At 40.6% G+C, this 15,504-nt stretch overlaps 1 protein-coding gene across 1 annotated transcript in view; it reads right to left on the bottom strand.

Moving 5' to 3' along the window:
• Nucleotides 1–8,318: 8,318 nt before the first annotated feature.
• The window catches only part of NMUR1 (neuromedin U receptor 1), a 98,072-nt gene continuing 90,886 nt past the window's right edge, over nt 8,319–15,504 (bottom strand). The window contains exon 4 of the mRNA XM_077487673.1: nt 8,319–13,712. Coding sequence (XP_077343799.1) covers nt 13,339–13,712 — 374 coding nt within the window. The 3' untranslated portion in view covers nt 8,319–13,338. The remainder of the gene's footprint in view (nt 13,713–15,504) is intronic.

The raw sequence follows: 15,504 nt of genomic DNA, 5'->3' as shown, positions 1-15,504 counted from the left end.
TATACTCGAGTATATACGGTAAGTCTTCTGGCACCCTTAAATTATCTGTGCGGCCTTGCGCTGAAGCAGTTAGGCAGAAGGGAAATTTCCAGCGGTATTGGATTCCGTTAGAGCATAGTAGGTCAAGGAGGGGACACAGGTCTCACCTATTTTGGAGAGTAATGGCAAGAGTTCTTGAAATTTTTTTATATCTGTGCCTTGGTACAGTAGGTTGCAGCAGTCCCTGGCCCTTCGCAGGATTTCTTCCTTCAATTTAAAATTAACCAGGCAACATACTAGGTCTCTGGGAGGGTCAATGTCTCTTCCCTTGGGTCTGAGAGCTCTGTGCAGATGTTCATAGTCAAATGGGGTTTCAGGGGGTCTGCCTAAAAGGTAGTTGAATATGGCTATAGTAGCCTGGGCCAGTTGATATGATGATTGGTCGTTTCCGGAAGGCCTCTTACCCGAATGTTATGTTGCCGTCCATGATTGCCCAGGTCTTCCATGTATCTTTATGTTTAGGTCTCTGAGCTGGACATTGTGCGACTAGGAAGATGCCTGGAGCTGATTAATGGCAGTTTCATCATGCAGAGTTGTTTCTTTTATATCATCCATACGCATTGTCATGGTCTGGATGTCTCTCCTGAGGTCTGTGATGGCAGATGCCAATGTGGCCTTTATGTCTTCAGCCACTGATCGGGGGTCTCTGATGCTCAGGGGCTAATCTGCAGCCGTGTTTGGCAGTGTGGAGTGAGCCTGGTGTCTACCCGAAGGGCTGAGGCTGGAGGAGCGTGCTGCATTGGAGTAGGCCCGAGGTGAAACCGGGGCCTCGTGTGGCTACATCTGGAAAATCTCCAGTATACTTCGGCTCGTCTGGGATTCTGTTCCCCTGGGGGATCGGGACCGAATTGAGGGTGAGTTCCCCTTTGGTTTCCCCCATGTCTGCAGGGGGAGATGGCTCAGCTGAACTGAGAGGCACCTCTGTAGACTGGAGCACGGAGATTATGCAGCCATTAGAGTCTGGCACCAAACCACGCCCCCTTATTTTCCATCTAAGTTTCTATCCACTCCAGACATTTTTATATTGTTCATAAGGGGCTGATTCTGTTACCTGCTACTCAAACGCTCATTGGCAGTTGTGCTGTCACAGCAAATCTGCTATGATTTTAAAGCATCTGTGCATCTTCTGGTATCGTATTTTTTAAAATGACTTTGATAGTTCAGAAGAGGTAAGATAGATAGATAGATAGATAGATAGATAGATAGATAAATAGATAGATAGATACTGTAGATAGATACTGTAGATAGATAGATAGATAGATAGATAGATAGATAGATAGATAGATAGATAGATAGATAGATAGATAGATAGGTAGATAGATAGATAGATAGATAGATAGATAGATAGATAGATAGATAGATAGATAGATAGATAGATAGATAGATAGGTAGATAGATAGATAGGTAGATAGATTGGATTTTAAAATATCTTGTAGTAACTCCAGCATTATTTTTGCCAAATAACAGGTTTAAGTGATATATGTACAGGTATATCCATCTTTTCTGTGTATTTAACCACTTCAGCCCCAGAAGGATTTGCCCTCTTCCTGACCAGAGCACTTTTTGCGATTCAACACTGCATCGCTTTAACTGACAATTGCGCGGTCGTGCGATGTTGTACCCAAACAAAATTGACATCCTTTTTTTCCCCACAAATAGAGCTTTCTTTTGGTGGTATTTGATCGCCTATGCGGTTTTTATTTTTGGGCTATAAACAAAAAAAAGAGTGACAAAAAAAGATTGAAAAAAAAGTAATATTTTTTACTTTGTGCTATATTAAATATCCCCCCAAAAATATATAAAAAATATGTATTCTTCTACATATTTTTGGTAAAAAAAAATCGCAATAAGTGTATATTGATTGGTTTGCGCAAAATTTATAGCGTCTACAAAATAGGGGATAGTTTTATGGCATTTTTATTATTAATTATTTTTTATTAGTAATGGTGGCGATCTGCGATTTTTATTGTGACTGCAACATTATGGCGGACATATCGGACATTTTTGATACTATTTCGTGACCATTGGCATTTATGCAGCGATCAGTGCTATAAAATGCACTGATTACTGTGTAAATGACACTGGCAGTGAAGGGGTTAACCACTAGGGGGCGATGAAGGGGTTAAGTGTGTCCTAGGGAGTGATTCTAACTGGGGGGGTGGGCTTCAACACACATGACAGCGATCACTGCTCCCAATGAAAGTGAGCGGTGGTCTCTGTCATATGCCTAGTCAGAATGGCAAAATGCTTTGTTTACAAAGGCATCTCCCTGTTCTACTTCTCCGCGACACGATCGCGGGCACCCCACGGACATCGACTCCGCAGGTCCTACGGTCACGGAGAATGTGGCACCCGTGCGCCCACAGTGCCGCTTCTTAAAGGGGACGTACCTGTACGCCCTTTTGCCCACCCGTGCCATTCTGCCGTTGTATAACGTTGTGCAGCGGTCGGGAAGCAGTTAACATATTTTAGGCATGTTTGAATTTAAAGATGAACTCCAGGATGTAGTGCTTGCCCTCTTAAAAAAAAAAATTGTGTTGCTTTTCTGTATCTACATTGCTCTTATAGCTTCTAAAATGCAGAAAAAATACTTGCAGCATTTTTGAGTGCACTCCCCCCCCCCCTTCCAAAAGCACACAAATATAGGTGAAATGCAGACTCCTTAGGTTCCCTACAGATGTGATTTTCTGTATCAGCCCCTAAATGATACTATACAAATATATATTTACTTCCATCACTTCTCCAAAGAGAGGCCATGTAGGTTGTGCTAATTACTATTCTGGTTATGGGTTTGCTTTTGCATAGTTGCAAAAATCTCAGGTACAAAATTGTACTACAAACACACTTGACCAATTTTTAAGCATTATGCCTCGTAGACACGGTCGGACATTCTGACAACAAAATCCATCGGATTTTTTCTGACGGATTTTGTGCCAAACTTGTCTTGCATACACACGGTTGGACAATGTTGTTGGAAAATCGGAATGAGGTGACGTTTGTTGCGTACGACGGGACTACGTAGAGGCTAGTAGTCAATAGATTTGGTCTCGTAATTTAATCTGAGCATGCGTGGCACTTTGTCCATCGGAATTCTCTACAAACAATCTGAAAAAATCTGATCGGATTTTGTTGTCGGAAAATTTTAGATCCAGCTCTCAAACTTTTTCCATCTGGATTTCCGAGGGAAAAAGTCAGATGGAGCCCGCACACAATCGGATTTTCTGACAACGTAATCCGATCCAACCTTTTGCGTCTGAAAATCCGACCGTGTGTACAAGGGCATATGCTGTGTAGGGATCTGCTACCTGCTAATGTCTGAACTTATAAATGCCTGTAAATGTATTCCGTAAACACCTCCTGCCCCTGGGTTGTTGACTTTCAAACCCTGGAAAGAAGAAGTGGCAAGAGAAAGAAGGTCTCAGCCACATTTCCTGTCCATGTTGCTAAACCTCAAGCCATGCAAGTATTCTTATGATCTAATAGTTTAGCTGCATCTGCTGAGTAATATCTAAATCTTTGTGAAATAGTATTTCTGCCCTATCCATTTTATTATTTCCCATGTACAGTGCTAGATAAATAGCCTAAATATTTGCCTGCCAGTGGGAAACCATATCTGAAGATACCTGAGCTTGAGACTGGCAGTGAGGACACTCAGGGACAGTGCAGCACTGTTCACATCACAGAACCTGCACTGCTTCTGCAGGGAGACTGGAGCATCCACTCACCCTCTGCTTCCCATGGCTAATAACTGGAGGCCTTCAGGGAGAGACCGAGGGGGCTGCCCTTCTACAAAGGGAGGTGACTGCAACATCCCAGGGACTGGTGAGAGGGCTTTTCACCCATTGCTGATACTGCTAGCAGGGACTGAGCCACTCAGAGCAGTACACCAAGTGTACCCAATCCATACTGCATCCATACTGAAAATGTATTGCATCTGAACCACATATACCTTGCACCTGTGCTGAGACCATACTGTACCTTTACCATACTTATACTGCATGCAGATTAACTGGGACTGTCATTAAGTGCACCAATGCTCTTAAAGGGCCTCAATGATAGCCGGCAAAAGACTGCCCCATCATAATAATTGTTCTGCAAGTCCCCATTGTTTCCCTGCCCCCAACCACGTTCCACCTTTTCTTTTGGACAATGCATACTCAGTCAGTCTAAGCCCCTGTACACACGGTGGGACATTCTGGCAACCAAATCCGTTGGATCTTGTCCGACAGATTTTGTCCGACGGATTGTGTCCGGAACTGTTGCATACACACGGTCGGACCAAGTTGTCGGAAAATCCGATCGTTCAGAACGTGATGACGTTATTTCGTTACGATGGGACTACATTCAGGCTAGTAGCCAATAGCTTTGGTGTAGGAATTTGATCTGAGCATGCGTGGCACTTTGTCCGATCGGAATTCTCTACACATGATCGGAGTATGTCCGATCGGACCAGTTTGTCGGAAAATATTTCCAACAAGTTGGAAAATTGGGTCCGACGGATATTCCGACGGAATAAGTCTGATGCATACCACACACAGTCGGATTATCAGACAACACGGTCCGATAGGACACATTCCGACGGATTCTCCGACCGCGTGTACAAGGGCTTAGACTAGCATCTCTACCATAAATGCGCGCTGGCAGTATAGTTCTAGCACTTGGTAGGTTAAATTTTACTACTACGCATTGCTGCACTTGAGGTGGTCTTGCTTCTTTTTATGCTGATCTGAACGCCAAATGTCATGTTATGCTTAGACCTTACTGTTACTCACCTTGTATGCTAAATTGTGTTATTACCATTGTTAATCTATTTTATGCTTGCCCAGTTACCAACCATATTGTGTTCCAATATATTAAGTTTACCTGGTTTGGTGCCTGTTTTCTTTGATCTACACTCACCGGCCACTTTATATGGTAAACCTGTTCAATTGCTTGGTAACACAGATTGTTAATCAGCCAATCACATGGCAGCAACTCAATGCATTTTGGTATCTGGACATGGTGAAGACGACTTGCTGAAGTTCAAACCAAGCATCAGGATGGGGAGGAAAGGAGATTTAAGTGACTTTTTACCTGGAATTGTTGTTGGTGCCAGATGGGCTGGACTGAGTATTTTAAAAACTACTGGTATTTTCACACACAACCATCTATAGGGTTTACAGAGAATGGTCCAAAAGAGAGAAAATATCCAGTGAGTGGCAGTTGTGTGGATGAAAATGCCTTGTTGATGTCAGAGGTCAGAGAGAATGAGCAGACTGGTTTGAGATGATAGAAAAACAACAGTAACTCAAGTTATCACTGGTTACAACCAAGGTATGCAGAAAATCACCTCTGAACATACAACACATCGAAACTTGAAGCAGATGGGCTACAGCATCAGAAGACCACACCGGGTGCCACTCCTGTCAGGTAAGAACAGGAAACTGATACTACAATTCTCACAGGCTCACCAAAATTGGACAATAGAAGATTGGAAAAACATTGTCTGGTCTGATGAGTCTTGAATTCAGCTGCGACATTCAAATGGTAGGGTCAGAATTTGGTGTAAACAACATAAAAGCATGGATCCATCCTGCCTTGCATTAATGGTTTAGGCTGCTGGTGGTGGTATAAGGCTGTGGGGGATATTTTCTTGGCATACTTTGGGCCCCTTAGTACCAATTGAGCATTGTTTAAATGCCATGGCCTACCTCAGTAGTTGATGACAATGTCCATCCTTTATGTCTACAATGTACCCATCTTCTGATGGCTCCTTCTAGCAGGATAATGCACCATGTCACAAAACTCAAATCATCTCAAACTGGTTTCTTGAACATTACAATGAGTTCACTGTACTCCAATGGCCTCCACAGTCACCAGATCTCAATCCAATAGAGCACCTTTGGGATGCGGTGGAATGGGAGATTCGCATCATGGATATGTAGCCGACAAATGTTCTGTCTTTAACCACTTGCCTACTAGGCACTTTTACCCCCTTCCTGACCATGCCAAGTTTCAGCTTTCAGCGCTGGCACACTTTGAATGACAATTGCGCGGTTATACATCACTGTACCCAAACAAGATTTTTATTTTTTTGACACAAATAGAGCTCTTTTGGTGGTATTTAATCACCACTGGGTTTTTATTATTTTTTGCTAAATAAACAAATAAACCGAAAAAAAAACAAAGCGTTTCCATTGTTTGTTATACAATTTTGCAAACAGGTCATTTTTCTCCTTTGCTGATGTGCACTAATGAGGCTACACTGATGGGCACTGATGAGGTAGCACTGATGGGCACTGACGAGGCTGTACTGATAGGCAGCACTGGTAGGGGGCACTGATGGGTGACACTGATGAGGCACTGATTGGCAGCACTGATAAGCATTTATTGGCAGCACTGGTGGGCACTGATGGGCATCACTGATGACCACTTATTGGCAGCACTGGTGGGCACAGATTGGCAGCACTGGTGGGCACTGTTGGGACTGCACTGATAATCAGGATACTGATATTCAGTGCCCTGATTATCAATGTTCATGTCCCTTTTAGAGAAGCTGGTCATCGGCTCTCTTCTCCTCTCCTCATGCTGTCAGCATGAGGAAAAGAGTGCCGATAACCGGCTTCTATTTACATTCACGGTCAGCTATGATTGGACACAAATGAAAAGTTTAAAAACTGCTAAACTGATGTCTAATATTTGTTTTCCACCATATGTATACAATCTTTATTTTAGAAATAACCATTCCACACATGACAAAGGATTCCCAGATCACTATGGAATATCTTCAGAGATAATGCAGCAATGGCTCCCTGTCTCAAGTGTGGCTTTGTCTGATTGAAAATTTGAACAGGGCTGTCTGATAAGGTCACTTCTCTAATGGCACGTACACACAATCGGACTTTCCGGCAGACTTGGTCCTGCGGACCAGAATCCATCGGACAATTTGATCGGTGGACCTGGAAATAAAACATGTTTCAAATCTATCCGACAGACTCAATATGGACAGACTAAAAAATTGGGAAAACTGTTCGTCTGTGTGCTAGTCCGATGGACCAAATACGAAGTGAAGGCAGCTATTGGCTACTGGCTATTGAACTTCCTTGTTTAGTCCCATTTACGTCATCACATTCAAACAGAACAGACTTTCAAACTGACTTAGTCCGGTCGTGTGTGGCCAAGTCCATTTCCTTCAGAAAGTCCATCAGATCTCCAACGAAAGTCTATCGGGAAGACCGTCGGACCTAGTCCGTCAAAAAGTCCGGTCGTGTGTACGCGGCATAACTCATGGGTGTGTATATTTCAGGTGAAGCTTTTAGGAATTAAATAAAACAGGTTTTTTACTTTAGAAGGGCTAAGCAGTGTCTGATAAACCTGTGAAAAAATAGACTACAGTTCCATCTGGTGACCCAAAAAGAGAATACAAAAAATAATATTCAGGATTTCATATTTACCTGATATAAACTATATTTTTTATTTTATTTTTTTAGTTCTGACCATAATAGACATTTAAAAACACTTTACAATCTCTTTAAATAAGGAAACCTCTTATAAGAGGTACATGGTAAGTACCATAACTACAAATATTTTTGTATAAGGAGATTAAAAATGAAAGGGAACAAGCTGGCATATGACCCTGGATACTGTAGAAAGCCATTGCTCTTAATCAGGAAACAGAACTTTGGTGTTCCCTCTTGAACCTTAAACTGGCAGAATCATTCGGACCTGGTATTTTTTAATAGATATATAGACCATTATTTAGGACAGAACAACCCAGTCAGCTGTCAAGAGTGAAGTCAATAAAAGAAAGATTCAATTTCCCTATTGCTTATAGAAACCTGCAAACTTGTTTTACCGAATCCATGAGTGTCATCTATGTATGTGCTAACAATATTACATTAATAATAAAATAATATTGCACTTCAACATTGCTGCTACGCAGTTATGTATCAAGATAAATGTTTTCTTTGGCTGCTGCTTCCAGTGGTTGTATTATTAATTCTACATATAATAATCAAATAAATAAGCGTTACTAAAAAGGTTGATATCATTATTATATCATATATATAATGATATATTGATATATTATATATCAATATAATGATATATTGATATCATTACTACTGCAAGTAGGCCAGCCCAGTGCTCATTAAGCACTTTCCAATGCAATTGTGGCATTGGGAAGTGGTAATACCAGAGTGTCTATCTGTAGAACAGCATTATTATTTTTTTTCCGTGCTACAAACATTTTCTACCACAAAACAATATTTTTTATATATAAAAAAAATAAATAAAAAAAAGACGTTTTCAAAGATGTCTTCATTCATATAACAACCAGCATAAATTAAAGAATCACTTCACTATATACAGAATGTGTGTACATGACTACATGGTTTTAAATATGTGACAACATTATATACATACATTACACAGAAATACATACATAATAATGATATTTATACTATGGTCTGTGGTCAGTCAGGACTTTACACTGTTATTCATACACCTTGATAAATGACTGTATAATGAGCAAAGAATAAAAATGCAACTGGTTATAAATCACCTAGTTTTTTGTTACTGTGCTTTTATAAAACTTTCTCCTGTAAAGAGAAGAAAAAATAGTTTTAAAATATATCCTGCAATAAATCATGTGTGACAATGCTGCTCCGGACTATGTAAGCTTAATTAATTTACACGTAAATCCTGTGGACTTTGTTAAAGTGCCAATAAACCTAAAATATTATTAATTTATTAACAATGGCATATTATTAATAATTGTGTTTTATAATTTACTAGAGTGTTTTCCACAAACATATAAAGCTATCAGAATGGAAACTACTAGTAAATAGTTGCTATATTTCCTGCACTTTTCTTAGTATCGCCCTTTTGTTGCCAAGTTTATAAAAGCTTGAAACTGCAGGATGTGTTTAAACATGGACTTGAACTCATAAAATGAAGTTTTGCTATGTTAAAGGGAGCACCTAAAATTTTTATTTGTGCCTAATCATTACTCTGAAAAAATGTATATTTTGTTTTAATTCCTCCTGAAAAGTAGCAATGCACTTCCTGGTATGTTAAAGCGGAGGTCCACCCTAAAGTGGACCTTCAGCTCATTGGAACCCTCCCCCCCTCCCGCGCCACAATTGGCACCTTTCAGGGGGGAGGGGGGTGCAGGTACCTGTACAGTACAGGTATCTGCACCCACTTCTGGGGTAGATTATGCAGAAGGTACGCCCCTTTGCGCAGAATCTACGCCCCTTTCCGAAGGTCCCCCGTTGCCTGCTGGGAAGCACATGGATCCCAGAGACAGCGGGGACCATCCTTATTGCGCAGCGCGACTCGCGCATGCGCAGTAGGGAACCGGGAAATTAAGCCGAAAGGCTCCACTTCCTGATTCCCATATCCAAGATGGCGGCGGCAGCACCCGAGAGACGATCGAGAGATCGGCTTCGGGTGCCGACATCGCGGGCGCGCTGGGCGGGTAAGTGTCCTTATTTTAAAAGTCAGCAGCTGCAGTATTTGTAGCTGCTGGCTTTTTTTTAAAAAAAAAACGGGGGACTCCCGGCGGACTCCCGCTTTAAGGTGCCTAGGCACTCCTGTACTTATAGCGCCATAACTGTATATCTGCAGTATGAGATTAAGGCCCTGCTGCCTTTGACGTCCAACTTGGAGTGAGAGTTGATGAGATTATTACTGTTCTGCTCCCCAGATAGCAAGCAATTGTGCTGCAAGTTTGAAAATGACTTCCTAAGCTATTGCTAGACTTGCCAGGCTTCCAAAGTTTGTAGCACAATTGCAGCAAGTCTGCATTGCAGGATTCCAAATTAACTTTCTTAAACATTCTGCGAATCTGCTGCAAGTTCTGGTTCAGTTATGCTGTGGAATAGTCATCCCACCACAGGGGTCACTGTGGCTGAATTTTCATGCTGTAGATTTACAGAGCTCTTGCTGTAGACTCACCACTGCAACTTTGCTCTTGCTAGAGACTTCTGTCGACTAGAACTTGTGCTTCAAGTGCTCTGCAAGTGTGCAACTTGCTAGTGAAAATATGCAGCAAGTTAACAGACTTACAATTCAATGCTGCCATAAATTAGTGGCAAGTTATTCTTGTTATCTGGGTCACTATTCTTGCCGGAGGCTCTAACATGAGAAAGTAAGACCTTGCCTCTACCAAGATGGCTACCTATATATACCGAGACAGAACAAGGCATGGTAAGTCAGTAATGAAGAAAGATCACCTGCAAGGAGACTACAGGCCTTTTTTTTCAGCACAGCTTTTACAGTTCAGGTCCTATTTAAAATTAAGTCAACTGATTGGGGAAAAATTGTGAAACAAATGGCAAAATAGCAAATCAATGCCACTTTGAAGAACGTTTTTTTTTTCTAGCTTTAGTTTTTCTTTTTGAAAATAATAGATGATGTCAGACAATATTTTATGCTATGAAAGCAATGGACCAGATTGCTGTACCAGACAGAAATTGCAGACTTGCCTTGTCACAGCAGGTATAATGTGATTTCTGCTGACTGATATTGGAGGATAAGATGGGGCTTCCTCATTATTCTCAGAAACAGATCAGGCACATTTACAACCACAACAGCTTTTGACCACTACCTCTATGCATGGTCATACATGGGACCCTCGTTACTTTATACAGTTATAAGACCCTTCAGTCCTTTATTCTTATGTTTGTATGCCATGCTACAGTGCTAAAAGGAAGAGTTTGTTTACAACTGTTCTTGCTAATTAGTGGTTTTAAAAAGCTACTTATAAGTGGAAGTGCATATTTAAAAAAAAAATTACTTAATGTACATAAATCAGAATGTAGTCACACATGGGGATATTTAGGTACAGACATAGTCTTTGAGTGTCTGAGTTCTTCTCCTTCGAGACAGAGAATATAATTGTCATTTCAGATTAGAGAGTCATTTACATTAGAATCTAATGACTTTCAAGCTTATATTGTGTGTTTTCAGGAATAAAGGGAATTAGCAACACTTATCTAACATTCTGGGCTTTGATTTTGAGGGCATCCTGCTTTGTAAGAGGCAATTTGCAGAAAACACAGTACACACTTTACAACTACAATACAACCAGGAAATGACAGTAAAGGGTAATAATCTGGACTACTATAGTATAGTACTTTATACACAACTACTTGTGTATATAAAAAAAGTAATAGTAAATAAAAACTAGGATTAGACTCCGTGGATTTTGCTTGTATGTAGCAATTAGCGCGAAACTTCTAGCTTATTCCTACCGAGCTTCCTACTGTGAAAATATGATTATTTACACGCTTTAACGCTGTTTGGGGAAAGAATATATACAAGTTGCTCAGTATTCTATATTTCACCTACCAGGTAACTAAGTATGACCTTGTAGTAATTTTCAGTATATAAAATCTGTTACCCTGCTTTTAATTAGAAAAGTTGAATTCTCCACAAGGTGTCTGGGACCATGGTCATTGCAGGGACATGGGAATTTTAACAGCCGGTCTTGGAATCCTTTTACCAACCAATAGGAAAAAATTGTACAGATCAACAATTAGCAGCCCATAGATATGAAATGGCAGTTATCCAATGCCTGAATGAGGACAGGTCACATCTATAGAGGCAGATGGCAGCTGGCCAAAAAAAGGTGTTTCAATTGCAGCTGTTCTTTGCTGAGATACATAGTGGCAGGGGCATCTGTTCCATTCACCTCTTCCCCACTTCCTTATGGCTTGACAGAAACTAGGTTGGAGGAGCGATGCTGCAATTTTTAGATGATTTTCTATGCTAAGGGTTGGTTTGTGTCTGCTGCATCCCTAGGTGTATGGCCAATCTTACAGCCACACCAATGAATAAACATACATATCTGCCAATGTCAGACTTCTAGGCTAAGGGTTTAATTTATGTTGACATGCTAGAAGATCTGAGCTTGGATTTTAGGTGATCTCCCATCGCAGTGAAGGGCATGCTACTAATAATACCTTTCACAGCTTGTAATAGGAATGTTATTATTTTTTTATGCTGTCCTTTTTAACACCTTCTCATTATGGAAAATATCAGGATTGCCATTCTCTTAAGGTCTTAGCCCTTGTACACGCGGTTGGACATTCCGACGGAAAATGTCAGATCGGACCATGTTGTCGGATAATCCGACCGTGTGTGGGCTCCATCGGACTGTTTCCGTCAGAATATCCGACCGACAAAGTTTTAGAGCTGGGCTATAAAATTTTCCGACAACATGGTCCGATGGGATTTTGTCCTATCATTTGTAGAGAATTCCGATCGGACAAAGTGCCACGCATGCTCAGATCAAATTCCTTGACCAAAGCTATTGGCTACTAGCCTGAACATAGTCCCGTTGTAACGAAATAACGTCTTCACGTTCCGAACGATTGGATTTTCCGACAACTTTGTCCGACCATGTGTATGCAACACAAGTTTCGGACAAAATCCGATGGATTTTGTTGTCGGAATGTCCGACTGTGTGTACAAGGGCTTACTACCTTGAAAACCACCCCATGAACGAGCCCTATCAAATCATGTCTAAAACACGTTTAATAAAATTAGATTCTGATTCCTCCATTAGTGCTTCTAGAAAGTTTATAAAGTAATTTTGTTACAAATGTAGATATATACATTCAAGAAGTTTATTAGAAACAATCTTGTCTTTTATATATAGAAATATTTCCTTTTCATTATTATAGAACTTCATTATTTTCGGTTTAATGGCTCTTTAACAAGAAATTCTTCTATTTCATGCCATACAATCTTGTCATCTTGTTTTACTTATATGAGTCTATAATTGAGTAAAACGTCAGTGGGCTCTCCGGAATTATTGGCTACGTGAGAGGCTGCAGTGCATACACATTATTAACCTGTCTTGTTTCTGTTTCTGGAATGCAGGCCCCAGCCTATTTCACTTCTTCTAACATTCTACTGTGAGACAGAGCAGGTTCTAGGGACAGCACTGTAGCGAATAAGTGATAAATCTAAGGACCCTGATCCCTCTATTTCTATATATAACATCCCTGATCAGCTACAAGTTTCTTGTAATTTTTAGAAGGCCGTGTGGAGTAACCTACATAGTTCTCTTGTCATAAAAAGCTATTTTTATTCCGTGTGCAGTAGTCAAAGGAAGCGGTCTTGACCACTATACTACCAGACATTGCGTCTTCTGAGAAACATTTTTTTAGGTGTTTTGTGGTTCCACTGAGTTGGATATTTCTGTGTAAGTACAACAGAAGTCTGCAAGTATAGCAGATGCATTAGAGTTTACAATCCAGTGCAAAATAAAAATGACAGCTCTGGATAGAGGAAATCAAAAATAAGATGTCATTTTTGTCCACATTCTTCATATACATCAAATTCATCCACCTCAGCGAAGGGAAGTCCATTTCCTGGAACATGCTCACAAACTGTGCTTCGTGTGGTGACACGTGTAACGCTAGGGGAAGACCTCCGAGAACCAAGCCTCTTCTTCCTTCCGTGGCACATAACCTCTTTAAACATCTCACGGAAACGAGTAGAGAGCAAGTTGTACAGGATTGGGTTGACTGCAGAACTGAGATAAAATAATACTCCGGAGATAACATGGACAAAGCTGAACATTTGATGCATTTCAGCGGTCCAATTATTAATAAAGCTCCACATCAGTCGTTCAGTGTGGAAAGGAGCCCAGCAGATCCCAAATACCACCACCAGGATAACTGTAGAGGAAAAAAAAGAGATATTAGGAAAACTCTACTTATTTATAGAATACTATCCCAAGGTACCCACATGAATTGACCTTTTATCTTTCTATGGACCTATTTTTTGGGGGTTGTTTCCCCCCAAAAATGTTTCATAGAATGTGATTCAATGTGCTATACATTAACCTAGAAATCTATCCTATCTAAAAAAAAGTCAGGATTTCACATTGAAAAACCTCATGTAATGCCTCAACTGACACGTTAATAATAAGATATTATACACAGTGATGGAGCAATTGCCTCATACCTTTGAAGCATTACAATGTTAAGGGCAAGCTCTACTGAAAATAATATCATTAAAATGATTCCACCATCCTGGTGTAGCACGTGCCCTGAGGGCCTGTGTACCGCTGTGGCCACCACCGGGATTGTGCGCAGGCTCTCCTGGGAAGGGAGACAGAGAGCCTGTCAGTGTCTGTGGGGGGATTTCTCCATTTCCCCGCTGACTCCAGTTTTAATGTGAGCTGTGTTCACACAGCCATATTTTTGGTAAAAAGAAAATCCCAGTAAGCGTATATTGATTAGTTTGCACAAAAGTTATATTTTCTACAAACGATGGGATATTTTTATGTATTTATTTATTTTACTAGTAACGGCTTCGATCAGTGACTTATAGTAGGGCCCCCATATTGAGGTGGACTTTCTGACACTTTTGACACTTTTTGGGGACAAGTGACACTAATACAGTGATCAGTAATAAAACATTTGCACTGTCACTGTATTTATGACACTGACGGGGAAGGGGTTAACATAAGGGGTTATCAAAGGGTTAACTGTGTGCCTAGTCTGTGTGGGATGTGCTTTTACTAGGGGAAGACATGGATCCATGTCCCCGCTTTGCAGAGACATAGAATTCATGCCTTCCCTCCTGTCAGCATGGCGATCTGCCTTGTTTACATAGGCAGACCGCCATTCTGTACCTCTGCTGGATCATCGTTGGGTGCCGGCTGACATCAAGTATGTGGTACTTGCTGCTGATCACACACAGCAGGCGCATGCTGCCGGTGGCGTGCTTGCGTGCCCCCTACCCTTGAAGAACCGGATCTGGACTGTCACCTGTCTGCTGATCACACACAGTGGCGCGCATGTGTGCTCCTTACGGCAAGAGCTAGATCACACATATTTACGTGATCCAGCGCACAGGTGCCGCCCTGTAGCAGTAAAACTGCTATGGGGTGGACCTGAACTGGTTAATGCTTGTTTTACTTGTTGGCATATACATTTGTTGTGATTTATTTTTGTTTATCAGTTTGGGTTTTATAATACCGTGGACAGTTTTATCGTTTTGCATATATATATATATATATATATATATATATATATATATATATATATATATATATATATATATATAGTATAGTGTGGCACATTTTGTTTTTTTTTATTAAATACTTGTTATACTGTCTGATTTTTACAATCTGCGTGATCCAAGTTTTTTCTAAGCCTCTGAATTGTATTTCTGTGAATGATCCACTTGTGCCTGTGCACAACCATTCAGTTTGAAGCAAATGCTTTACATCCCATATAAACATTGTAAATTATCACAGTCCAACAGTTTGAAATACAAGAATTCAAAAAATATAACATATCCAGTAAGCTGCTAATACTGCTGTGAAATCCTATTTTAATGCATTTTACAAAATAGCACTGATTTATTCTCCCCATTCCTACTAACACTGGGTAATGATATGCTTATTATTGTCTTTTCTACAATGCACGCCACAATTATTTCTTTATAAAGAACAATGTT

Source organism: Lithobates pipiens, unplaced genomic scaffold, assembly GCF_037356315.1.
Source record: "Lithobates pipiens isolate NorthernLeopardFrog02 unplaced genomic scaffold, aLitPip1_a1.2 Scaffold_18, whole genome shotgun sequence".
In the NCBI taxonomy this organism is placed as follows: Eukaryota; Metazoa; Chordata; class Amphibia; order Anura; family Ranidae; genus Lithobates; species Lithobates pipiens.
This window is presented reverse-complemented; position numbering and strand designations above follow the sequence as displayed.